Source organism: Patagioenas fasciata, chromosome 11 (genome assembly GCF_037038585.1).
Source record: "Patagioenas fasciata isolate bPatFas1 chromosome 11, bPatFas1.hap1, whole genome shotgun sequence".
Lineage (NCBI taxonomy): Eukaryota > Metazoa > Chordata > Aves > Columbiformes > Columbidae > Patagioenas > Patagioenas fasciata.
The window spans coordinates 12,852,895-12,880,164 of NC_092530.1; the positions used below are offsets into that span (position 1 = coordinate 12,852,895).

Below are 27,270 nucleotides of genomic sequence, written 5' to 3' on the forward strand. Positions count from 1 at the left end.
TCTCTGCATCCACAACATGCTCCCGATGATGTCAGCGGTAGTGGGTGACACGCTATCTCCTCAGCTCTCTGGTTTAATGTCCACAATGTTTAACTTCTCTCCTGAGGTTCTGCACAGTAAATAGCTATAGAAAGATTTACTAACATGGGTCCTTTTTATTCTGTGGCTGGAGAGCAAAAAGGAGAAGAAATCACGTTGCTTGCCAAGGAGGTTTTAATCAAGTTTATTTTAATCAAGGATAGACATTTTGTGAATCCGATGGCCAATTCTTGCTTGTGTTTGTTGTGGATATTTGTTTTCGTTTTTTCTTTTGCTTCTGGCTTCTGAACTCTCTTGCTTTTGTCAAAAGTATCTGAATGTCTGTACTGTTTTTGCCTTGTACAACATCATGCTTTGGGCATCGGGTACTTCAGTGACGATCTTTTTGTGTCTGAGTTGCCCGTGACATGAAACGAGTTCTTTGTGATATTTTTATTGGCTACCAAGGACCTTATCAAATGATGGCTTTTTTTTTTTTTTTGCACGTGTTGATTTCTTTGTAATGCTGTAGTAGGCAGCAGGAATGATTGGAAAAATCAAGACACTTCCAGAAAATTGAACTGAAATTTTATCTGATGTGGAAAAAAAAAGAAAAAAAAATTTTTACTCACTTTTTTTTTTTTTTTTTAAATTGTATGTTTTTTATCTCACTTTAGCCCAACAAGAGACGTTTAGATGCCAGGATCTCCCAGCTTCTAGCAATTCCAGATGCTGCTGGGCTCCAGGTGCGCGGCTCGTGGCCGCGCGGAGGCTGTGACCAGGTCCGGCCACGCTGGTGGCTCCATCCGTCCCCACGTCCCTGTGCATGTACCCCGGCCTGACCCTGTGCAGATCCCAACCCATTAATCCCTTTCTACTCTACCATAAATACCTCCCTGATGTATTAACAATTTGCTTGATCTGCAGAGAAGACAATATTCTGTGCAGTACATACTTTCCCAGTGAGTCACTCTGCCCCAAATTTAACCTTCTAGATACTATGGATTTTTCCTTAAAGTTTCTTTACAAAATATAATAGCACAGCTAAAGCTTTTACGAAATATTTTCCAGTTGCTTAGTGGCCAAGTCCTCTGACTAGTGTGTATTTCAGCCCAGGATACTTTTGATAATCTTTGCCAGTATCCAGTGTTGGTGGTCTTAAAATTCTACAACTGAGTGGAAAACTGTTAAATGCTCAGGCTTCAGAGCATGCCTAATTAATTCTTTGCAGGGTTTTAGTCCTTTAAAAAGTGTTAAAAAACACGTATTCAGTGTATCATTGAATATTGCATGCTTCTGTGGAAATAAATTGCATCAGTTTGATTCCTTTAGTAGTTCAGAGAGTTATTGCTCTGTGCTTCCTCTGGAAGTTTGCAGGAGTCTTTTGAAAAGTTCAGGTTAAAATAGGCAAAAGTTGCAAATGATGGAGAGTAGCTCAATGGCAAAGCGAGAACCCAAAAACTACATCAGAAAAGTCTGGGCACATAGATCAAGCAGCTGCATTTACGACTCAGGCTATAAATCTCCCTTGCATTTGCAACTCCAAAAAGTATTTGTGTTCAGCACGTGGGCTTTTTTTTTTTAATTTTTATTTTGACCAGAAAATCATGCTTCTGTTTATTTTGTTTCACGACTGCTTAAGGAGATTATAATGGCTCAGTCCTGGAAAATACAGGCAACATTTAAGAAGGGGGTGAGACAAATTGAGCTTTTTTCTCTCCTGACATCAAGTGCTGGGGGTTTTCAACCTCATCAGAAACACCGAGGATCTTTCAACATCCAGGCTTATGTGCTTCTTCCAAGAGACATGTAGACGGGAGAGATGAAAAAGGAGCATGTGATGGAGATGAACAGGTGATTATAATTTTAATGCAGAATTAAGGGGGCAAATGTCAATACGGATATCTATTCCTCTCCCCACGCAGTTCATATTGGGGGGTTGCTCTTTGCAAAACTGTCTGGGGATGTTGGTGGCATTTTCAAGGCAAAATTGGTAGTGCTTGGATAGCACTTGTGGTGGGCTGGATGGCTTTGATCTCGTTGGTTTCTTCTCGTCCTGAGGTTTGTGGAAGCAAGAGTCAAGGCAGAGCCCCACAGGAGTTATTCACCCCATCTGCCCAAGGAACCATCATGTGGAACGTCTTTCGGAGCACAACAGATCATCAGGGGAAGTTTCAACGCAGAAAGGTATGCAGATCTCCAAAGGGACTCAGGGATGTCTCTGAAGGCAGCCCTGAAATCACTTTTGTTCATAAAATTGCAAGAAATCCTCTTCTTTCAGCATGAGACTGTGAAAATGTGTTGATCTATCTACATAACAATTAGTTCTTCTGTGAGCATGGATCAAAAAACAAAAAATAATGATAACTCAGACCATCTTTCTTAAAATTTTTCCAGAGGTACTCACTCAGCCCAGTCCATCCTCAAAAATTATATGGTTTTTAAACCTCACGTTTTCCGATTAGTTCATCATAAAATCCTCAGCCCTTTCTAACTGCAGAGGAAGAGACGAGAGCTGGAATGATTTATTGGTGGCTTTCTTGCCCTTTTTTTTCCCCCGTTCTTTTCTTCTTGTATATGTGTGTCCTGTCTATTAACAAGGCTGTGTCCATTGCATTGTATAAAATCTATATTAACAAAATGCTTGCACAAAAGAAAACCAGAAAACTAATTTACACTTTGAAATTGGAACGGGTCTGAATCTTATAATTAATGAATAAAGATGGTGGGTTTTTTCCAAAGAGTAGAGGAACGATTTTTTCTATTAGTCTTATGAAAAAAACATTCCTATTATAACAATTGTTTTTTCCCCTAAGTACCAGGCAAATAGAAAAGCAAGAGTGTGCAGAGGTTAGGTGAACCCTGGCCAAGTGAGGCTGAAGGACTTTTATCCTCTGGTAGACCCTAGAACCTACTGGTGTGGAGATCCATCACCTTCTGGGCTGGCTGGATGCAATGGGTTAATATCTAATTAAAACAAATGATCCAGCTGAATGGAAGGAAATAGAAGGAGGCTGTAGCTCCATCATGTGTGTTAGCTGTCCCCAGCAAACCTGGGTGCTCCCACCATGTGCTGCTGGAGCAGGTGCCCCATCCCCATCCCAGGCACTGTCTCATTGTCCATCCCATCCAGGAATTTTTCAGATCCTAACGGTGATGAGCCCGTGTGTGGAGCTGTGCCAAGGCGAAGGGAAAGCTCATTGCATGGAGGGATGTTTTGACCTTGCAAACTAAATTCCTATTCCAGAGCCGAAGAATTTGGAAAATGTTTGGCTGGGCACATAGCAGCCCGCGAGGAGCCAGGGCTGGGCACCAGCACTGCTCTCCCTCAGCCACGCTGGGGTTTTTCTGCCAACGGGACCAAGAATTACTGAGGACACCTTCCAAATGGCAAACAGCGCTAACTTGCAAATATGCATTAGCATAAATACAGCAATGCCAAATACAGCTGACTAAAAAGCACACACATAAACATGGAAGTGTGCATTAATCCCTTTTTTAAAAAAAATACGTGAGTGCCCACTTTGCATTTTAATTCGATGCAGTTGTGGTGCAATCTGCAAAAGAAAGTCCTTGCTTCTGGTGTGCTAACCCTTGTCTTCACTGAGCTTCTCCAAGCATTGCCAAAGCTCCCCCGTCAATCGTGTTCAGCTTTGAGATATAGATCACAAGAATAGATGGAAAGAGATTTTTCTTATCATTTCAGACAGGTTTAACTGGCATTACATGTTAGTTAAGTGGCAACTGTTTGAAATTACATGTATCGAAGGTTATTTATATGATAGATATATTGAACTTTGTATTTAATCAACCATTTTATGTTCAATATCAAGAAGTCATCTCATTGCAGTGATCGTTGCCTGTGAAGTAACCAGATGACTGTGAGATGAGTATGTTATTGCAGTTCAAAACTATGGAAAAAGGATATGCTGGACTGCCCAGGGATGGGCTAGGAGAGGGTTAATATGTGTAGGTATGGGACAAGTGAAGGTGATGGGAAGGTTGTCCACAAGCACATACATACAAACCCATCACAGCAGCAGGGATTGCTTCCAGTGGAGACAGCAGCTAAATGCAGGAGGGCAAGTAAGTGGCTGAGGGGGGGTGGTCCATGTTTATTCACACTGAATTACAGGCTCATTTCCCAGGTGGTACTGCCCAGAGAGTGCGGGAGGAGTGGAGCTGCTCGCCCACGGGTACACCAAGGGTGCTGGTGGGAGGCTGTGTCATATCAGGATGGTTTCTTCTCTCCCTTAGCTGACTAAATTGTTTGCTTGGAAGAAGAATGGTTAAGCAGGTCAGAGACATGATGTGTATTTTCACTTCCCTGAAAATGGCTTTTGTACCACAGTTCTCCCATCAAATGCATATCCACTGCTCCTTGCTTGAAGGCCACGCAGTGATGTCTCTACCAGTCTTCAGCCCTGCCATGGGGACTGTCATCTCATTATACAAACATCAGAAGGGATTCTTCCATTTTAGCCACCAACCAACATGTAAACCTAACCTTTGAGACAGCTACTGGCCCTGTTAGGCAGCTCCCCATTGCCTTGTTCACCAACCACCTGCCTCACCACGCCAGATGCAACAACATCTGCTCTCCTTGAGCTCTTGCCCCTTGCAGCCCAGCTCTACTTCTAACCAACAGTGCTCTGGGGTCTGTGGTGGAGTTTCAACCTCACATGGTAAGTCTGCAACCTGTCCCACCTTTTCTTTCTACACGTGTCAATGTGGGGACTCCTCTGAGCACGGACCTCTTTCCTGGATCTGATGGAATGCCTCGCGCGCTCATGGTCAAAAGTTAAACAAACAGCAGCTCTGCCTCTGCAACAGTGACAAAGAGGGCTAATGTCTTATTTAAAAACTATCCTTGCAATATTTAAGAAAGAATAACGCAGAGGATAGAATAAATTATTATAATTTGAAGTCTATTGGGCCCATAGAAGAGCGAGTGCATTCAGCAGTCCATATGCCTCAACAGTTGGCTCGAAGTGTAGTCAAAATTTTACCCAACCCTCTCCAGTTTCCGTAGCCAGTGTGCAGTTTCTCTGAGATACCCATATGTTCACAGTTAACTTTAACTATTGAATTCATTCAGAGATTAATTTGGCCACACAAAATCCTATAGGATAAGGAAGGCAACATCCTCACCTATCCTCCCTTTCAGAACAGGTCATGGCTTAGGCTAAGGTTTGAAACTCAGAACATGAATTTTCACAGTAATTTAAATTTCCTCCCCCAGCCTCCTGGCATGTCACAGGAATACAGTTATTGCCCTACAGAAATTATAATTTTTCTAGTCTGGCATCCTGGCATTGAACTACCGCAGATGCTCCAGCAGAAGACAAAAATGTTAGGAACCAAATGGCAGCAAAATTCCATGCAGGAATGTCCTCATCTCCATGAGACACTTCTTCCACAGCAGGCTCAGACAGTGGGAGGGGTATGGATGCTATATAGCCTGCTCTTCTGTGAGAGCGGAGAGAACATCCTTCTAAAGACACTCGAGGTATATCGGTATGTACACCTGATTTCAATACTCCTTATCCAGCTAGGTGTAGATCTGCCTGATTTAAATGTGTTTGCATGGCTTGATTACATCACTTATGAAAGCACCAAAATATTTAAGATCTCACCAATGTTTTAATGTCATTGCTTGGATTTCTGCAGTTTCTTTGTGGGAAAGCTACCTTAGCGTTTTGTTCAGAGGACACAAGAGCTGAAGGAGACGCATATTCCAGAAGTGGCACACTGTGCTTGTGAAGACATGGCTAAAGGTATCTCACAGCAATGGCTGCAGAAACTGCGAACTCCGTGACATGGTAAAGATCTTTGAGTTCAGATCTGCTCAAGCCAAGCTCAGCCTCTTTGCTAATCTCATGCACAAACGGGGTTTTAAAAACCCTGCACCGTGACCTACAGGTTCTCTGCACCGCTTTCCTGAAACGAAGAGCCATGTGTTTATTTGGAAATCTTCCTGCTCTGTCTCAATAGCCATTTGTCATGTTCCTTAATGCCGCAGCTGTTTGGTTACACCAGGTCATCGGCTTTTATTAGTCCTGTCCCCACCACCCACTGAAACTCACACCAGCCAGGAGGAGATTATTATCCCCATCCAAAAATAGCAGTTCTCTCATCCCTCTCTTCCAGCGATCTTGGAAACTTCGGGGTTTTTCTTCTTTTCTGATTTCCAATTCTGCTGCCTACCTGCTGCCCTATGAAGGTCGGAGTAGCTGCCCTCGCAGCCGGGCTCCTTGGCGGCACTGGCGTCTTGTTCTTCCTCGTCGCTTTTGGGACAGATTACTGGCTTCTCGCCACAGAGACCTGCGGTGTCTTTGAGCATGGGAACAGCACTCTGCAGACTGGGGAGGTAAACTCTGAAATCTTGTCTTACTTTGGAAGAATCAACTTATTTAAATATATATATATGTATTTAAATTTTTAAATCTGTGATAATATTTATGCTCATTGAAAGTGACCTGCTAATGTAAAATGTCAGCCTGAGCGAACTTAAAAATCCAAACCAGCATTGCCACAGTATCTAGCATTTTGACTGAAGTGCATGTAGGAAACACTAAGACAGTGCCTCTGTAATCTGGCATATACAAGCATTAGGGAATGAAAAGCAAAAATGTAAGAGCTTTACTTGTTGACAGTATTTGCCTCTGAAGACAAAAGGTATCTCCTGATATCTGCCGTTAAAAGATTCCTCTCTCTGTAGTTTCTTCATTTAAAAGCAGTTCATATTTTAAAGTGTAGGACTTGGCAATCATTAGCATCTGAAGTGATGTGACTACAGCACAGACAGAAAACAAAAGCAAACATCAGATGCAGAACAGAGTAGAAAAGAACTCCAGCCTGTCTAACTAGAACAGGCCTATACATTTTAAAATTAAGATTTATGTCGGTTTTTAGTTAGCTAGAAATGTAATTTTTGAAGGACAATTAGGTGTTTTACTGCTAACTGCTGATGTCACTTGTTTGTAGATCCTTTTGAAAGTTTGATTTTAGCTGCACTTGCTAACTAACTCTGCAATGAAATAACAACCGGATCAGTTCCCTGAGCCACCCACTCTTCAAAAATGTTTTTGCACCGATCAATGTGTGGTTTCAATTACAAAATGACAGGAAGATCCTTGTTGTGTGCAGATTTTCGGAACTTCAAAGTTCAATCCAATTAGGTTTGATTTTTTTTCTGGTGTGGTGAGTCACACTGGGTAAGCACCGTGATGCCAGCAAGAAATATTTTCTTTCATTTCAGAATCCCATAATCAAATGTAGGGCACTGTTTGCTTGAGTCATGTTTCCAAATGACTTTCTCTCTTGAAAAAAAAAAGAATTATGATAGAAAACTGCCTGGCAGAAGACACTGTCTTTACTGTTCAAAGTGGCACGGTAAAACCCCAGAGATGGCAGAGGGTTGTGGATGGAGGAGAGCGCTCAGGTTTTGTGCACTTGGGAAATGACAACGTTAATTGTTGCAGAGATTTTGTTTGTGCCCTTGTCTTTTCAAGTGGAGAGACTAGAGATGTGGCACTGCACTACATGATTAAGCATCTCAAGCATTTCAGATACGCTCTTGGCCGAGCGCTGGTCTGCCGGTCGCTGACGCAGAGACACTTCAAAAGTGCCGGCCAGAAGTAGGAACTGCTCTTACTCTTTCCTCTCAGCAATTTTATTTCTATTTCAAACACTGCTTCTATTATTTCTGTTCCAGTTAGTTGTTTTGTACAGCAGGCTGTGTTTTTACCGTCTCCGCCCTTTCTTGAACTGGCAAATCCTGTCCCTTACAGATAAGGATGCTCTTGAGTATCTACCAACCAGCAATTTAATGTGCTGTGGATGCACTAAGTCAGAGCCATCAGCTGATGAAGTTTGAGGGCTGCATGTTACTTTTGCCACAGCTCGTATTTTATCTTGAAAGTAAAAGGAGAATCAGGTCAGAGCTCTGGAATTGGTCATAACTCGGTGCATAAAAACTTCAAGAAGAGGAAAAGTATCTTCTAGGACCTCCTCACTGAGTCCCATCTCCTTTCTCCAGTTCAAGGGTCCAATCCCTGCATGGAGTTTCTCCGTCCTCCACAAAACGTAATTTTGTAGCAGTCACGTCTGCTTTACCAAACCGTATATGATAAAACCAAAATTTATTTTGGCTGCAGTTTTAATCAGTCCATCACTCAACTTTTCAATATCCTTTCTTCTGGAAAGACCTAAACCTTGTGCTCACTGGTCTGGAGGTTGAAGTAGACTCTCCTAAAAAGAAAAAATTTCTCAATATCCATATTGTGGTCTATGAGAAAACTGGTGTGGGCAGAGTAATTTGTCTCTCGTGTAAGTTTAGCATAACTTCTACTGGACTCAGCAGAGGGAGAGAAAGAAGGAAACCTTTGGGCTGGTGGTTGGCAGAGACACACTGGGGCTTTTAGAGTTGGGCTTTCTTCTGGGGTTCAGACAGACCTTACATGGATCCTGAAGAGCAGCAAGGACATCTGAACTGTTGCTTTGGGTCACCCCTAAAGTTGCTTACCTGGTAAGCAACCTGTTTCCTGCCGCTTACAACAGCAATAATATTTACTTGAGGAAAGTGTTTAAGGGTCAGAATACACCCAGAGCGCTCTGCTGCCCGGCATGTGTGTCCAGCTCTGGTGATCAGTAGTTTAAAAGCACTGGAGAAAGAAGAAGGTGTTTTGTGAAGGTCTGCTGGATGATTTGTTGTCAGAACATTTTATAGCTCTGATAGAAAAGAAAGTCAAGGACAACCTCTGTCTCTGCGTTCCCCAACCCCTCCAGGACCAATTCAAGCAATGAATGAAAACCTGCACAAAAATTGAAAGCAACAACCGTCTAAGCAAAAAGTATGTGTTTTCCACTATGGTCATCCCAGTATCAGCTTGAGCTTTCATTCCTCCACAGGCTGAAACGCTGACAGAGGTCAGGAAGGAGATCCTCACCTTCCATCACGAGGGCTTCTTCTGGCGGTGCTGGTTCTTCGGCGAGGGCCACCCAGAGACCATCTGGACCTTCTGGTACAGTGAGTACGATGCCACCACACCACATTCGCAGCATTTGCTCGCAGTTTGAATTGCAGACAAGCAGTTGTCTGCAAAAATGTAGGAACCTCTTGATGCCCTTTAAAATATCACTTACAAAATCTTATGGGGTTAAAAAAGAGACTTTAAATAAGTTCTGCAAAGGTTTTAGACACTGAAAAAGCCTTGACCTTGTGCTCATGGTGGCTTCAGTCTGCTCAAAGATGCTTACAAGCCAATGGAGCAGTGTGATCACCTTGTAGGGCATTTGGTTGGAAATAATGCAGATTCCCACAATAAATTTATTCTGAAGTGATTAAAATTTCAGATGACTTTGCTGTTCTCCAGTCCTTGACCTGTGTTTCCTGTAAAATCTTGCAGGAGCAGTTACAGCCACCGTTCATTGGAACAACGTGAGATTTTTTACATGGAAATTTTTTGATAGAAAAGGACAGGCTTTAGATAGGGGGTTTGCTATATAATTACATTATATGGAAATACATGATATAATATAACATTACCTGAAGTAAAATGACTCTTTCTGATAACTGGCAAATTTGTAATACTTTTTCAGGTATTTATTATAATAGGATTGATCATGGCAAATTAATTTGCTGCTCTCATGGATGTAATAATTAATTCAATAGGTATCCCATAGTCAATTTAGCCTGAACTAATGTCCACCTATTATAAAGTGTTCCTTTGAGCTGGGGAACATATTTAAATAAGTGGCCAACCATTAATTAATTCATTTAACATTCATTCTATTACCGTTAATCATGATAAGCCTCAGTGGTATTAATATTGATGGGGCACTTCCATGTTAATTGTGCTTTCTCTTCTCACGATCTGAAAGTCTTGTAAGGTGGCTTGTTCTGGTACCCAAATACCTTTGCCCCTTCTGCGTGGTCCGATACATTTTCTGGAGGAAACCAGCAATGGGAATATTTACACTGATTTCAGTTGCTCCGTCTTTCATGATGTATGTCCACCTTAGATTCAGGTTATGAAGATGAGAAGATGTATGGGTAGCAGGCTCAAATCCTGTTATATCTCCCCTTTCTCATAATTATTTTTTTCTTTTTTTTTTTCCTTACTAAACCAGGATTTACTCTCCTCCTTTACTCCCCAGCATTCTGCCTTCAGTGAGGGCTTTGTAGGTTTTGCAGAATGAGACATCTGCCATCTGAATGCTGTAACTGATTTTGCAGGAAATGAAAGCAAACTGTTTTTTTTGTTCTTCTTGTTCTTTTTCAGCCAGCCAAGCTCACCCCAAGTTCTGCATGCATGGCTACCTCTTTCCCTTGCCCATTGCTCTCGGACCTTTTCCTCATCCTTCCTATGACACAACTGCAGGTGGGTTCTGTCCTCCTCCCCCAGCAGCTCCTTTCCCAAGCAACCGGGCAGAGATTTGCGATGTGTGTCAGTGCTACAAATGCATGTGGCTGAGCATGAGCAAGGCTTTTGGAAAGCTCCTTTACAAAATGCCCCTGCTTAGTTGACCATCACAAGCCATGAGGACATGGAGATGTTCTCCTACATCTTCTCTCCTCCATAGAGGCCACTAGCCATGTACCGTTCTGCTGAGTGCTCGGTGCTGCTCTTTTGAGCAAGGGAGGATGCTAAATCCATCCTCTACCCTCTCCCACCTCCTGGCTGGCTGGGAGGAGCTGGAGGCAAAGGACTTCTGCCCCATGGCCAGTTCCAGACCCCGCAAGCAAGAAACACAAATAATTTCTGCTGGGCTGCAGGCCTGTGGCAGTCGGGTGTTGAGTCATTTCCAGAGTCTGGCTTCCTGAGAGAGCTCTGGTGTTGATTTGTTGCAAGACAAAATAAACAAACACTGGAAAATCAGTTAAAGACCAAGTTGTTAGAAGATCCGCGTAAGTGACTGGCTTATTTTTCATACACCGAATACGATGCAGTTGGAGAGCTCTCCTTTCAACTGGTTCCCTTTTTATTTATGTTTCTCTGTATTTTCAGTGTTCTTTAATGATTCAGCTGCTGTTAGGAATTCTAATTTGCTAAATTAGTGGCAGCAGCTAGAATTAATTCAATGATCTTTTTTTGAAATGAATTGATTTCTTTAAATAGTGTGCATCACTCTGGTGTTGCCTCCGGGGATCCAGGGCAGGCATACTGCACAAACAAACATCTTGACCTTTTCCTTAGCCTTTAGCAGTACCTTTTTTTTATTTTTATATTTTTTTATGAGGAATTAATTAAAAAAAATAATCGTCAGTAGGAGCATGTGAGGAAGAGCAGATAGTTTCTTTTGCTGTGCTGTGCAGGATTCTTGCCTCGGGAAACATGCCGCGCTATAAAATGGATAAGAGGGACCTGTCGATGGCAGAAGGAGGAGCCCGCTGCAAGCTGTGTGCAGCACACATGCGGGTGAAGTGTTGGGGATTTTTCTGCTTAGGAGAAGCAGGCATGACGTCGACTTTCTGAATGATCTCACTGATAACTTTTCCATACCAAAAAAGGGTGCTGGAGGCATCTGTCCCTGCCTGTCAGCCCTCATCAGCTACCTCAGATGTGTCTGTCGGGTCCCAGAAAGATACTGGGGATGGGAGCTGCACCCCAGGGTGCTGGGGGGATCTGCTAGGGGGTCCCATCACCCCCCCGCTGTGATCCACAGGGAGATGAGGATGTCTCAGCACCCACTTTTAGGGCAGTGGGAGCATTGAGCTCCTCTGCTGCACCAGCCCCACTCCAAAGCATCTGCAGAGAGATGACACTTCTGTCATTAACACTGATTTTATTGCAAACCGGTCCATCCTCATATGCAAATGATGGCAAAACAGGAGGCTGTCCAAGAAGAGAGGTCCTCCAGCTATTACCTGCTCCAGAGATAATTCTGCCTTATCTGCATCCTCTTAGGCTCCCTGAGAGAAATGGGTGACGGGAGGTTAAACATGAAAATGAATTCTGTGGTTTTGGAGAGTTCGAGATACTTATCTCTCCCTAAGTGGCTCTCCTGTCAAAATGGTTTCAAATGACAAAACGCATCTTCTCTGTATCATTTTTCTTTCAAGTGTGAATCATTTCAGTATTACCCACTTGCTCATGCTCGACTTAAATCTCTCTAACTAGTGCTTCTGAAAAACAACAGGGAGAGCAAGATGCAGTGGTCCAAGGGGTCAGATAAATCAGGGGAACGGGTATCAGGGGGTCTATGACTGAAGACCACATTGACCGAGATTTATAGCCATGACTGGAAGAGACTTGGCTACTGGGAGACTGAAATGGCAACATCCCATCCTGTGAGATGATGGACACAAGCTTGTTCGGCTCTGGCTGATGTGCTTGCCTGAAGTCACAGCAAAACCCCCAAATTCAGTGGGTGAAGAGGCAGCAGTTCTCTCACCCTGTTCTCTGACTTGGAGTTGTGCATGGCTATTAATGGGAGAAATCATCAGCTCCTGTTTTCCCTGCAGTTCTGCTAACAAACCCCGCACCTTTAACCAGGAACCTGGCACCTTCTGTAAGTGTTGATTAAAATGGAGCAAAGACATTGTCTGATTCCATCTCTCCAAATTTTCCTGTTTTCTCTCCTTCCTTGCCAAGCTCCATCCCCCCAGGCACAGCTAAGTGCACTGTCCGTTATTCTCACCCCTTTTTGTGGTGTCCTTCCCTGGAAACCCTCCCAACCCCTTGGGCTCATTCCTGTCCCATTCTGCAGGGCACAACATTCAGCCTGAACCTGCACCAGCTCCGGGCACGTTGCCCCCTGCACCGGGCAGTGAGTTGGCAAAGCAGGAGCTCCAGCTCTGCCTGACATGAGCAGCTTACAGGTTATTGTTTGCAGTGTTGCTGAAGCAGGAGTTAAGCATGGAGTGAAGAAAAACGCCTTTCTTTTTCTTTTTTTTTCCCTTCCTCCTTTTTCCCTTTTTATTTTATTTCCTTAATTTCCCCCTTTTTCCTTTTTATCCCTCCCTTTTCTTCCTTTTTTCCTTTTCTCATTTTTATTTTTTCCTTTCCCCTTTTCCCCTTTTCCCTTTTTCTTTGTTTTATTTTATCCTTTTTCCTTTTTTCTTTTATCCTGTTTTCTTTTTTCTTTCTATTCTTTGATTTTCCTCCTTCTCCCTTTCCCTTCTTTTCCTCCTTCTCCCTTTCCCCTCTTCCCCTTCCGCACTCTCTCCCCTAACTGTACTCTTTTTGTCCCTGCAGTGTACAGAGGTTTCTGGACGGCGTTCATCATGCTGGCCGTCGCCGCCGGGCTGGTGGGGGGGCTGCTGCTGGTGTGCGGGGTGCCCTTTGTCAGCTCCCGCTCCTACAAAGTGGGCGGCGGATTCCTATTGGTCTCGGGTGAGCTGCTGGGCTGGGGAATGGCATCGAGCTGGGGCGGGGATGCAGCGGGAAGAGGGGATATCCAGGGACGCGCCACTGCTGAGGGGAGACGGGGGCTCTGATGGGAGCTGCACTGATTTGATATTTCCTTCTCTCCCACTGAAAAGAAACCTCTATGCTCGGTCAAGCTTTAGCAAGATAGTCCTTAGGCCTAAGGAGGCTGGAGTTTGGCAAAAATACTTTTTCTTTTTTTCTATGCAATGCAGAGGAGCAGAGCCTTTTATTTTAGTGAAGTCTATAGCTGCGTTAACCTCAGGCAGCAGTCAGCCGCGCTCTGTTCCCCTAAGTCAGGCTTTGCATTCGGGACTCTCCCATCGCTGCTATTAACATCTGGTAGAACTGGAAACCCGCTGAGTGATGAAAGGCAAACCCGGTGATTCAAAATGGGAGGGCTGGCTTAATAAAACCTGAAAAGATGAAGCGGTGGCACAGCAGGAAAATGAATTAAAGATAGACATTTATTCATTATTCCCACTGCCATTACAAATGATTCCACTGAATTATCACTTGGGCTTTTTCCTCTTCTATATTTGTGAAGGAATAACCGGCTTAACTAGTAGAAATACTTGATTTATGACAGTGACTCAAACTCGGAAAAAAGCTTTTATGCTACTCAAGCAGCTAAAGGCTGGAGCTCAGCTGAGCCTTGTCAGGTGAAGAACTTCATGATGAAGTCAGGCCTTTCTCTGCAAAACCACTGCTTGATTACTGATCCCACACGGGATCCTGCTTCCTCACACACAGCATGAATTAAACACAAACCAGTGTCCTTTCTTCCAGTTTGGGCTTTGAGTGTGTCCAAGATTTTGGGGGCCAAAAACATTGATGAAAATATTTAACAAGAGGTGTCCTGACATGGACTCTGGAGGAACTCCACCTGAATTCCTTCCAGTCTCACCATTATTACCTTTTAATCTTTTCCCCCATTATTTAGCTCCCTATCCATTTTATTGCTCCCCTCCTAATCTCTGTCTCCTCCAGATGTGCTAATAATTAACCATGTGATGCCACCTGAGCTGCTTGTAAAAATGAAGCTAGATGCCATCTATCTATTTGCCTAAAAAATCTGGAAGGCACTAAATCCACGTGGCACTACCTGCCTCTGCTAATTCCATTTACCTCCAGGTCTTCAGTTATTGCAGTGAGCGCCGGAAGCTTGTGGGAATCTGCTTCTCTCTCTCTTATATAGTCTAATAAATGCTTGGATGGACTTAATTTCTATAAAGGCAAATTTCTTGTGGTTTTACACGTGGATTGCATTTGCTAGGCGTCTTGCTATTGGATCTCCATGTATCAATATCTTCTACTTAGTGTTGGCCACTTGACATGTGCGTGTGTTGAAGTGATGTCTTCTTGTGAGACTAAGGCTGAATATTTGAATCCTCTCTGATGAGGCACCAGCTACCTCAGTTAAAGCCCTGCTTCTTCAAAACTCTCAACTTTCAACTTCAATGGAAAAACTGAGATCAGTCACCTTCTGACACTGGCCAGATAAGTAAAATATTACACAGAAAGGGATGTCAAGTGTTATTGAATCACTGTACTCCATTTTTTCACTGTTTTTGCACTTTATTTGACTACTTCTTGATTAAAAGGCTGGGGCATAGAATGTGACACTTTTTAGAAGAGCTGATTATGCATCACATAAACCTCTTGACATTAGACAAAGATGCTGCCATTTAAATCGAAGTTTGTATTAATGCAGTTTCAATCTGAACAGCAATCATTGTTATTAACCATCATTAGGAGGAACAAGTTCGGCTAGAAAAGACTTCCTGCTATATTTTCAATCCAATTTTCAGCAAAGTTTGCTTAGAGTTTCAGCTGATCCTTTTATTTTGGGGGGGATCCTGAACTCAGAGCTCTGGATCCAGCTTGGCACAGGCTTCCTGATGGATTCCGGATGCATCCATCAGTGGTTATTTTCTCACTATCCCTTCTAAAAATATTTTGCACAATTTGACTAACAGTGGGAACAATAGATTCAATACTGCTTGAACTCCCCAGCCATCTCCTTCCTTTGGATAGCAGGATGTGGAGAGACGATGCAGGAGAAAGTGTCTCTTGTCTTCTAATCATGGCCTGTGGGTCAGTGTTAATTAACCTCCCTCGCAGAAAGGATCTCTCCTTGAGGAAGTGTGAAAGCGCTGGCAATTTGTAGAGCGGGAATGTGGTCTGGCAGTCATATGGTGGGATGGGGCACCACAGCTGCAAGATGCCCTGCTCTCTCAGGGTATCCTTTATATGCAGCTTGATTCTGTCCAGAACCTCCTGCTGCCCGTTTTGGTTGCAGCCCACGCCGATGTCATGAAATCACAGCCTTGATTTGTCACTGCAATGTTTGCCACCAAAAGGCTCTAAAGGTATTGGTGTAGATGTGCTGCCAAGAGCATTTATGGTCAACCAGCCTGACAGGAGCTCGAGGAGCGACATGTGCCTCTCCGTTGCTCAGCGCCTCAGGGCGGAGATTGTTATCGGTCAATTAGATCCCTTTGGGTTTCCTCTTGAGATGCCTTTTATTTACTGTACTTTCAAGAGGACAGACCTGACTGGCTGCCAGCTACCGTAACAAATGTCGTGCTCAGTGGGTGGCATTTCTGAGAGCCCTTTCAAAGGACTGGAGCCATCCCCCCTGATTTCCTCTGCTGGGTGACGTGGTAAATCCAACCAGAGCCCGTGTGACATCGCTGCTGCTGTATTTGCACATCTTCCTTGCCAACTGAGCAGTTGTCCCAGCCAGCCTGCTCCCAAAAGCATCCAAATCACACAAGTGAATAGTCAGTGCACTGCTTTCCTTTGAACATTTGCAATCTCGGACTTCAGTGCTTGCAAGGGAAAGGCAGCTACTGACTGGTGACTAATTGTCCTCTTGTTTCACTAGTCAGATGAGAATATGATTAATTATCAGTACAATGTCACCAAGAGGGCCGGGTGAATGCTGCATGGCAGCTTCTGGAAACTGAATTGCTGATACAACTTTGCTCCTGCTCCTCAGTTTTCTGTGCTTGTGCTCCTCAGTTTTCATTTGCTTTGGGCACTTCAGAGCCCGAGCTCAGGAGTGAGCATATGCTTCATCCAGACCTAGGGCAATCGCTGAGCTTGCTGTGCTGCCCTGAAACATTCAGACCAGCTGCGTAGCTGCAGGATTAAGTGAAAAAAATGACCTGAGCTCAAGCTGGTGGCTTGCTGAGGGGCAAGGTGGCTGCTCAGGAGCTTTGCACAGGCAAAGCATGAGTGTACGGTGAGTTTTCATATCAAGCAGTAAGGATGCACATCCAAGTGATGTTAAGCAACTAAAGAAGAGGTTGTTATCAGCTTGCTTTACACTGGAAAGCATCAATACACGATGGATCATGTACAGTGTAGACTTTTTGCACCTGCTGTGGTCCTGGTGCTGTTTCTCCAGCATCCCCACTTGTGTGGCACCCGGGACGTGCTTGCACTGTCCTGCAGCCCCAGCATTGCTGCGGCCAGGCGCTGTTTCCAGTGGGCAAAGACATCACAAAGCCTCTCCAGTGCGTTTAGAGCCACATCATGGTGTGAGAGGAGCACCATGTGTGCTCAGACCAACCTCTTCTTCAGTGTGAGCTGACTTCATTAAAACAAAGGCCAACTTTGCTGATCCTGTGGGTTGAAGTGCTGAATTTTGTGCTCAGATTCTTCTTCCCGAATCAAACATCTCCATTTTGGCAATCTCAGGCTCCCCACGTGCAGTAAAGGCTGACAGTTATGGAAGGGCAGCTGAAGGTCATCCCTCAATTTCCTTGTTATTAACATCCTTAAGAGGCAACTAGTGAGAAAGGCGAATGAGTCAAAGTTCAGTATTCTTGTAATTAGCAGATTACATGAAAGTTCACCAGCTTTCTCAGAAGAAGAGTCAAAGATTGAGTTCACTCACCTGTCCTGACAATTAGCAGCTATAAAGGTGTCACAAGGATATAAAGCAAAGGAGAAAGAAAAACCCTGACTCCAATTTACTCACAAGGAAGGTGCAGCTCTCCTGGGAGGGGGAGTTGGAACGCTGTGGTTCCTTGTCCTGCAGTTAGAAGTGTATGAAGGAGAAAGATTTAATACCCCGCTTCCATTTTCTTGCAATTAGCCCCTCCCCAGAAGACACCTTTGACCTCATCAGCATAGAGACGAAGTTTCTCAGTTAATATTTTTCCATACCATCCTAATGACCAGAGGCAAAGGGAGAGAAAGGAAGAAGTCACTTGGCTGAATTTCCAGTGGTAGAGACCACAGGGATGCTGAGAGGGGTATGAGGGTGGTCTGGTTTGATAAGATCTTCACTTACCCAAACCAAACAGACATTGTGCAGCTCAGGTGTGTGTGCTGATGCCGGGTTTGTTTCTTGGGCAGAAAACTAGATTTTTCTTTTTCAGTTTTTCATTTTGCTACCCAAGACAGGAAGAAATCTGTCTTTGTGCTTAAAAAGCCATTTGGGTGTGGCAGGAAACCAAGGTGTCTTTCTGTTGTGGCCAAGACTACAAGCCCCAAAAAGGAGGTGGTAAAGAGACCTGTTCAAAAGACGAAAAATCCAAAATAAAAGAGCATTTTAAAACAAAAATGCCAAACACTTACTTTGGTAATATGGGAGTGAAACATCCTGATAACCTCATTATGAAGAGTCTACTAATGTCTAGAAGCATGATGGATTTTAGGCAGATTAACGAATACTTGTGATTGTTCCATGTAAGCATAGTTTTGCTGGGCAGTTTTCAGTGAACTGCACTTCCTGCGCTTCCACCGTCCTTCCTCAGCTCCACCTGCCCTTTGGCTTTTCTTTTCTTGCTGAGGAGATGCTGTAAATCCCAGGGGCTCCTTATCACTCACCTCTAATTATTCCAGAGAAGATGGCTGCTTGCTTTACATTTTCTTGTCATTTTCCCAGAGTGTGAAAATGTTCTTAATTTAGACGCCATGGCCATGCTATCACCTCCAGTACCTGTTTAATAATAAATCTTTCATACCAAGACGTGGTGCTTCTCCTGGGGCAAGGGGAGGGACCATTTCTTCATCCTCAGCTCCTGGTGAGCTCGGGGAAGGTGCCACCCACTCACGGGGCTTCCCCGCACCCTCCTCAGTAAGAAATGGTATGTTTTAGTCCGATTTTTTCCATAAATGAAGCTTAGGCCATCTGAACCACCCTTGGGCAATTCAACACAAGCCACCTGCTTATATAAAGAAAACTAGGAGAATTTGAAAGTACGCAACTGAATTCGTGTTCTCTGTCCCACCAGGGCTACGTTTTTATTTGCATCTCTTATGGTAGGTACTATAAGTTAATGAAATATAAATTGATCTTTAAAAGAGGACTTTTCAAGGTTCAGTTGCTATCTAATTAATTTAATTTTAAATTACATCAGTAATAAAGACTTAATTGCCTTCTTATCAATATATTGTATTTTGTAAAGGACATGTGACTATTTAAACATGCAATCGTTTTCTTATAGTAGAATAATTGGTATTTTAAGCACACAACTATCATATTAAGTGTAAAATATTTATTTGTGCACTTAATTTCAAGTGGTATCAAAATCTCAATGAACATGCAAATGTTACAGCAGCTGCTGTTTAACTCCTAGCCTGCCTGTCCTGCAAACAGAAGGACTTTTCCATGGGAGGGAGAATAGCTTGAAATAACAGCATACGGTGATGTAAAATACATTTACACGGTTACACCAATTTTTGATTATTGAGATTTAATTTGCAGTCTTGGGGTGTAGGAGGCAGTTTAACAGATGCGAGAGCTTAGGACGGGTAACTTCAATTTTTATATAACATGTAGTCAGACTTTGAGCCCTCTATACGTTCACATAAGCCTAATTTTTGGCTACAAAAAGTGGAGGGTTATAGCAGAGATGCACTTATATCCATTATAAGCAGAAACACGGTTAAACACTGACGTGCTTTCTCTGGCTGAGGTTTCAGTAACCACCACCGTTAAGCAGATACATCAATGTCAAGCTTTACCCGCTTCCTTTGCTTAGCATGGGAGTTGGATTTTGTAGTGTATAAGCTGCCAGCAAGAATAATTAAATATAGTGCAAGCTACCTTTGATTTAAAAATTGCAAGGGGAGAAATTAAAACCAACAGAAGCTACAACACATCCACAGGACTGTGTGGTAACTTGTCAACTAAATTAATTTTGAGCTGTTCATGTCTACTATAAAAATATTATAATCTGTGATGTATTTCTTTCATATGTGTGTGTGTGTGTGCATATATCTGTATGTTATATGGCCCCATTTAAAAATAGCAAGCTTCGAGCTGTGAAGTAGCAAGATCAGATATTACTGAAGTGCTTTCAGATCTGTCATCACACCGTCACTATTTAGTTTTAATATATATCAACTTTAAAATGCACTATATATATTCTTTAATGTAATGCAGTAAATAATAATGGGGTCACTCTAGTTTTTGTCATCTGCTTCACATGGGGGAAGCCTCCAACCACCATCTCTTTGAATTATGGGGAAAGGAGGTTCCTATGAAGGCACCGAAGCCCCCAGGTCCAGGAGGTGCCTGTTTGCCATGTGCTTTTCAGATGTGACCGAGCTCTTCATGCAAACACTGACCTTTGACAGGTCCACATCTGGAAACAGGAGATGGGGAGGTCTCAGGGGGGATCTGCTCTTTGGGTCACAGGCATCCTGCGAGGCTTGGGGGGCTCCGAGGGGAGTGGACCCTCTCCCAGTGGGATGCTGACCTTGCACTTGCCAACAAAAAGACTTTATAGCCTCATGATATCAGCTGTTTATTATACTTTTTATTATTCTGTTATTTAGTAGCCAATCTGAGATTGATATCTGTTGGCTAAGTGCATTTTCTGCTCTGCTGTGTGTTATTTCTCTGCCAAATTCAATTGTCTGTACTCCTTGCCATGTGTTTTACTACTTGGTTGCAAAGCTGGGTAACTCAAGACGTGGAGGGGAGCTGCCACGAGCTGCAGCTGCTGCTTTGGTGTCTGCGTGGGCTCCGCTTGCCCCAGTGCTGAGGGTGGCAGGTTCAATGGAATCAGCAGGACTGGTCCCAGAATCTTTGCATTTCTTGTGGAAATTGGATCTGATACTACTCGGAAGGGTAGATATGAAAAAAGGCAAAAGTAAGTCTTAGTCTCTCCTTCTTAATCATCTCAGGGAAATAAAAAATAAAAAAAGGCAAACCAACCTGACTTTAAGACAGGAATGCAGAGTTGACCTCATACAGATCCCTGCTGTGAACATGATGTGTTCACGATGGTTTCTCCAGGGCCACGTCCAGCTGTAACGGTGAGAACTGGCGGTGAGAGCAGGAGGTGTCCGTGCTGTGGGTCACTCTATGGCTTTCATGAAAACCTGCAGAGCAACGTCATGAATAATAATTCTGCAACACTAAGCTTTGCTGCAAAGGACCTGCAAAAATAGATGGAGATCTGTTGCGATCTTATCTCAGTTTTTTTTTCTTCTGTGTTTCATGTGCAGAGAATAACGCATTTTTGTTTTTCCAGGAGCCTTATTTCTCCTGCTCATATTTCTCTTCGTGATGTGGAAGGAGTTTGCTGCTGATTTTCAGAAGTACATCCTTCTGGAGAGGAGTGAGAAGTGTCTGGAGGATGTACCTGTCCATGTCTATTACGGCTGGTCGTTCATGTTTGCCGCAGCGGGGGTGCCCCTGGTTTTACTTTCTGGACTCCTCTTCTACCTGGTGGGCAGAGACATTATGAAATCCCTGGAGTAAGACAAATTTGGAGAAGACCTTTGAAAAAATTGGTGATGAAATTGTAATTGAAATGTCTGCAAGTTTTGAGGACTAGATGGTTTTTGTAGCTCTAATTTTCAGCGTAGGTGCATGATCACGCTCACTCTTATGTGGCGGCAGGGATGCAGCACTGAGCATCCAAATTCTGCCAGTCCAAAACCGGTCCCAGCCGAGCATCCAGCTTCAGCATTTTCATACTTTGGAGATGTTTAGATGTGTCTATGGGGTTTGCATCAGTTTTTAGAACCGTTTTTCTCTGCAGCCCAAGAAAGAGTTTTCGCTGTGAAAAGCAGCTCCCCCAGCTGTCAGCAGAGCTCCGCATCCATATTCAGCAGATCTGGAGTTGTATCGTGTTCCCAGCATCCTTGTTTCTTGTAAAAGGTAATCGAATTTGGCTGTGACAGTGGACGCTGTAATGTCTATTTCTGAAAAGCAATTAAGGACGATTTTTTTTTTAGCTGGCTCTAATTGACGTCAAAGGACAACCACTTTAATGGGATGTCGGGAAACATGAGAAACTTTTTTTTTCCTTAAAAGCCCTGTTTCTGAACATACAAATGTAGCTGGACCTAACCTAACTTTCAATAAGCAAAGAAACCAATTTCTGTGGCATGAGACCTAACATGAATTAGTATTTCTTTACAGCACCACCTTACTCTGCATTTAATATTCTCCCTGGATGCAGTGTTGTGGGGATTTGCAACCCAAAAACTGAAAGATAGTCAGAGTTGCGGGAAAGGGAGTGGGAACAATAGTACTATTCTTTTTTATTTTATTCGTAATGGTAGAGCATGGGACCTTGTTGTATTCTACAGATGTAGCACAAGAGTCAGCTCCAAAAAGACAAATTACATACCATGTAGATACTTCTAAATTCTTGCAATGGCTCAAGTGTACGTTGTCTGGCAGATTGCAGTGGTCCTATGAAAAGTAACACCTGCTAATTCTGCATCAAACTATCGAGGTATCAAGGTGAAGTAATTTATACTGTATATGCGGAGGTTTGTAAAGACACTTGAAAAATGGCAAAGATCTGATGTTGTTATGTTTTTCAGGCTGGATCTTGATGCTTTGAAGTAGTTTGTTGGGCCCTTGCTTGCTGAACTCATTCGCATAAATTTTAAATCAAACTCCCTATAAATGCATGCTGTTCTCATGAATGTCGTAGTTTCTGCTAAACATATATCTCCCAAGCTTTATGTCATTCTATTGACTCAGTACAGTTAATTAATAATGGAATGTAAATCTCTTCTAGAAAGCAGTGAAGATTGTTGGCAATATAAAAATGTTTGTTAATGCTCTTCCTAAATATTATTCAAGTCTGGCATTTCTTTCCTTTTGGAGCAAGTTCTAATTATTCTTTTACAAGATTCATGGCATACAGAGAGTGAGAAATTGTAATTCCCACATGTAAAGATTAGTTCTTTCATATGAATAACAGGCTTGGTCTACAGTTCTTAAGCAAAATTCACACTGTTTTCCCTTAATAGAAATCTTGTTTGAATAGAATTGCTATATGCAGGTAATTTTTTTTTCCCAGTGAATAGGTGTTTCATGACATTTATAAATACAAAGATATTTCAGTGTTTTATTTGGCCATTCTAAACTTTTTTTAAATTTTTTTTCTGTGATATCTCCTTGGGTTATGCCTGTTCCCCATCAGTTCCTCAAGTGATAATTTTTCACTATAAATTCCCTTTGAATAATTTTTGTCATTTAATTATCTATTCAGTGTAGAGCTGAACACTTATGGTCACAAAGAATAAAAGTATATAATCCAGGAGCAGAAGAGGTCAAGATTTACAGTCACTTGCCTTTCACTGATCCCATAAAACAATCCAAGCATGCAGAAATGATGATCCCATAAGAGACACCAGGGCAGAAGAATGAGAATGCAGCCAGAAATCCATCAGGCTTATTGATATCTGTGAAGCTGGGGATCCCTGAAGTTGTGAATATAGAAGTGAGTTTTATATTATAGAATGAAATATTTATTAACTTTCTCCATCTGTTCTTTAAAAAATTTAGTTTAATGTCATCAAGGCATTTATGGAATACATTTAGCTTAATCATGCATTCGTGCCTTAGGGAGTAAACTGTCCCTGGAGACTTACTCATTCTGGATCAGCTCTAGAACAAGCAATAGTTTAAAAATCCATCATTCTTTTGAAAAAACACATTACTTTGAATCATTCTTGAATAGAGTTGTTCGGGTTTGTTTTGTTGTTGTTTTTTTTTTTTTTTTTCCCCTTTATTTTTTAACCTCTGGTACTGAGCATACTGTAATAGCCACAACAGTAAGGATACAGAGAATGAGATTATAGTCTGGTGTAACTAGATTCATTAGTTCCACTATTAAAGTGCAACATTTGTAGCCAGCACAAGTGTTAATCAAACACGTAATTTTGGTGGCTAAAGAGACTAGTTCTTTTACTCTCAAGTTTCTTATGGCCAATATAACTCAAGCAGACAAAATTTTGTGTGAGAATTGTTGTTTCTGGAGGCGAAATCTCAAAAAACAAGCTAATGGACTCAGTGGTGGGGTTTGAAATTGCAGATAGCACAGTCTCTTTCATCTGTTGAATGTGAAGAAGTTTGATGAAAGGATATTGTGGAGTAGTGACAAGGACCTAATTCTGATCCAAGTTTTGTCATTATAAATCATGAGTAATTCTGAAGACTGCAGTAGACCCTTATCACTGTTAAACATCTGTAAGTCAGATCAGAACCGGGACTAATAAATACATTCAAAAATGCATAATTAAAACAGTGATTTCACATCACTCTGATGAATTTTAGTCAAGGATTTCTTCAAGGATGCTTTTCTCACATTAGCATTTGACGTTAGTAAGCAATGAATAATTCCATTTTTTCTTTCCAACATCTGGGACACTTCCTGCTTTATTTGCTACTTACTGAACACTCTGCAGGAAATATTAATGAGTCTTGGGTGTTAAAATACAGGCCATGTGGATGCTGCTTGGGAGGCAGTGTTATATAGTGGAAGCCTCATGTCCTGAGGTTAATAGGCTTGATTTTGGTGAACTGAGATATCAGGTCATTTGCCAAACTTGTGGGAGATATGAGGATTTGTGGAGGTTACCCAAAAATCAAGCCCATGCAACTCCTTTGTTCAGCTATTCCCTCATACCAAAGGGACAAATAATAATTATAAAGTTATTCCCCTTGGTCAGATTAACTTTTTTACTGGTGATTCAGAAAACCAGCACACAAGGATGCCCTGAGCATCCTGCAGGGAGAGCCGGGCTGAGCACCAGAGGCAGGAAAGCTTCCAAAGGAGGAAAGAAATCTCCTATATAAGTGTGAAATGATGTTGGCAGTTCAACACCTGGTCAGGAAGGTGAAAACACCTTCTACTATGGAAAACAGGTTAATTGGAACTTAACCAAATTAATTCCAGCAAGGTGTACAACAGCCCCTCTGGGATTGCTTGCTTTGACCTGGCAGGACTGACAAAACCTTCTGCTTTTTGTTGAGAAAAATCCACCTTATCTGGACAGGCAGTGTTTTCAGCTTGGTTAGATATGCCTCTACTGCCTTGGTGGACTCATGTAATGAAAATATGGAAGTCTTGCAGAACAAGTATCTCTATCTGAGCTGCTCCCCAAGGCTACCTGTGTCAACCTGGCAGCTCATCCTTGCAGCCAGCACACAAAAATCAATGGAAAAGTGAGGTGCTCAGGTTTTACATCCCCATGGAAGATGATAACCGTGGAAGATTCCCGTGACCCCTGTCCTACAGGCTTCCATAGGGTAGCCCAACCCTCATCCTGCTGAGTCAGCACCTTCTGAAGCTCCTGTCCTCCCTCATCCTGAGCAAACACTGCCCGGGAGGTGCTGGTGGGAGAGGGCACAGATGCAGTGCTGCAAATTAAGACACGAACAAAATTAAAATAAATAAGAAAATATAAGCTAGCTCCATGCTTTGTACATTACTGCAGGATTAAGTAATATCAGCCAGCGAACATTTTACAAGAGTGCACAGCACCTCAATCCTATAATCAATAAGCTGTACATGCTGCAGCACAAAGAGCTCTTATCTGGAATACCACTTTGAATTTAGTGAATTTATTTAATCCCTGATGCCTGCAGAGCATCAGTCCTGTCTTCTGGGTTAATTTATTTATTCCGGTGATCTATTTTTAGTCTTTTAAGTACTTGACATTTTAGAAGCCCATTTTCTTTTCCCACTTCCTAAAAAAAACAAAACTTGAATTGGAAAAACTTTATTTACAGAAATGTATTTGTTTCCTAATTCATTCACCACTTTCTTGGGAGCCAGAGCCCTGTTATCAATACTGATAACTATACACTAAATGAATCAGAGAAAGCTCCTCTTCACCCTGCTTGGCAAAGCCTGTTTCTAAATCAATGCTGGACATTCAGTGATCTCCTCTCTTTCTTCTTGTCTCTTTATATTCTCATCTTTTTATAATCTCTTCTCTTCAAAAAAAGGGGGTGTATCCAAGATGCTGTGCTGCGTTTAGTTTGGGAATCATTGCAAGTGCAGGTAATGTTCTTACCTTCTGGAACTTGATATTTCCAGGTAGGATCACATGAACCCTTGGCTGAACCCAAAGGAACCAGTGATTTAAGCAGTGGAACGATGTCAATGCTTACTGTTAAAAAGAAATAACAAATGAAAAAATAGTCCACAGCCACTGCTATGATGTTGTAGTAGCGATTATTATCAGAGCTACAAAGAATGGACTCTAATTAACCCAACCAGTAGGTACTAAACGTTTGGTTATGGAAGAGTAGATTGAAGCTTTATAAGCTTTAGGATGTGCAAAGACAAAAAGAAGTCTCACCTGACCTTGGCTGACTAGATTAATGATGGCTTCATAAAAGCTACAAAACAATAAAAATAAAGTAGCACAAAGGGCAATTGTGTGAAAAACACAGGGTTAATTATATTTTCCCTCTCTATTTTACAGTATTTCTTTGTGAGGCTTCCATTAAAAAAGGAACAAATGCAGAGAAGAAAGAACCACTGCTAGAACAGGGATATTACCCTGGTAAAATATATTACATGTCCTCAGAAATATTTTTGTAGAGTCATGGGATGTGATTGTTTTTCCATTTCAGATGCTGTAAGAAATATTTTGTACTTCTATTTAAAAACCAGTCTGTGGGAGAAGTTGTTCACCAAACCATTCAGAAATGCTGCTCGAATAACACAGGTTGAACTGCCTGCTTTAAAGTCTGAAGATTTTATTCCTGATTAAACCTCGTCGGTTACAGGCTGGAATAATTGCAGTGCATGGTGAATAAATGCAGCTCATTCTGAAACAGAAACATCAATTCTGAATCGGTCCCTGCCAAAAACGAAGTAGGGAAATTTAACAATTTAGACAAATTAGTCCTGTTCGTTGAGGTGGAGCCTTCCCATCAGATCATCTCATCCGCAGGCAGAGATGCTGCTTCTCCAACCAGAATCAAGGTCATTACCTCATAAGACCAATAATTATCTCCAAAATCCAACCATTAATTGAATTTATTGCATTGCTCTTGCATCACATCCCCCAAATAAAGGCAGGGCAGCTCTATCAGCCAGGGTGGGCATCCACACCACTTCGTTTTTGTGCTTTCTTGGCAGTGTTATTGCCTCTAAGCTTTAGAAGAGAGAATCCTGATGCTGGGAGAGGGGAGAGCGAGTCCGATAAGCACAGCTAAATGAAATTTTTCGGTCACTCTGAAGATCAGCAGATAGATAGTTTGAACTAGATCTGATGCCAAAGGGGCCCAGGCTTGGGTGAAAGGCACCTTATGGGTGCTCTCAGCAAGGCAGACAGTGCTTTTCCCTGCAGTTTTATTCCTCAAGACAAGACCTCTTCTACATCTTTCCACCTGCATTATGAAAATTCATGCTATACTAACACAAACACACGCGCACACACACTTTGCACATTAAATATATATAAAATGACTGGCTTTCTCTGCAGAGAGCCTCTGCCTGTGCCACAAACACTTCAAAGGCTTCAAAGCAGAGGTGCCTGCAGCGAGGGCTGGAGCTGGGAGCAGAAGTGCCGGTTTCAGCTGACACCGGAGGTTTCAGAATCTTAGGGCATGAAACATTTTTTGCTCATTTTAAATTAATTTAAT

At 42.4% G+C, this 27,270-nt stretch overlaps 1 protein-coding gene across 2 annotated transcripts; it reads left to right on the plus strand.

The window, feature by feature from the left end:
- Positions 1-5,433: 5,433 nt before the first annotated feature.
- Positions 5,434-27,270, plus strand: LOC136106051 (transmembrane protein 182-like). 2 transcript variants are annotated; one of them, XM_071813461.1, is made up of 6 exons: positions 5,434-5,535; positions 5,689-6,388; positions 8,932-9,049; positions 10,305-10,403; positions 13,221-13,358; positions 20,894-27,270. In XM_071813461.1, the coding sequence occupies exons 2-6, from the start codon at positions 6,236-6,238 to the stop codon at positions 21,121-21,123; spliced, it is 738 nt and encodes a 245-aa protein (XP_071669562.1). In that variant the 5' UTR covers positions 5,434-5,535; positions 5,689-6,235; the 3' UTR covers positions 21,124-27,270. The 2 variants fall into 2 exon arrangements, with proteins under 2 accessions (XP_071669562.1, XP_065702147.1); XM_065846075.2 differs by having other exon boundaries at positions 5,435-6,388.

Bases quoted from the DNA above. Each gene is read 5' to 3' on its own strand.
- LOC136106051 (XM_071813461.1), top strand. From the start codon at position 6,236: ATGAAGGTCGGAGTAGCTGCCCTCGCAGCCGGGCTCCTTGGCGGCACT. The intron at 6,389-8,931 runs GTAAACTCTGAA...ATTCCTCCACAG, and splicing joins GCACTCTGCAGACTGGGGAG to GCTGAAACGCTGACAGAGGT. The intron at 10,404-13,220 runs GTGGGTTCTGTC...TTGTCCCTGCAG, and splicing joins TTCCTATGACACAACTGCAG to TGTACAGAGGTTTCTGGACG.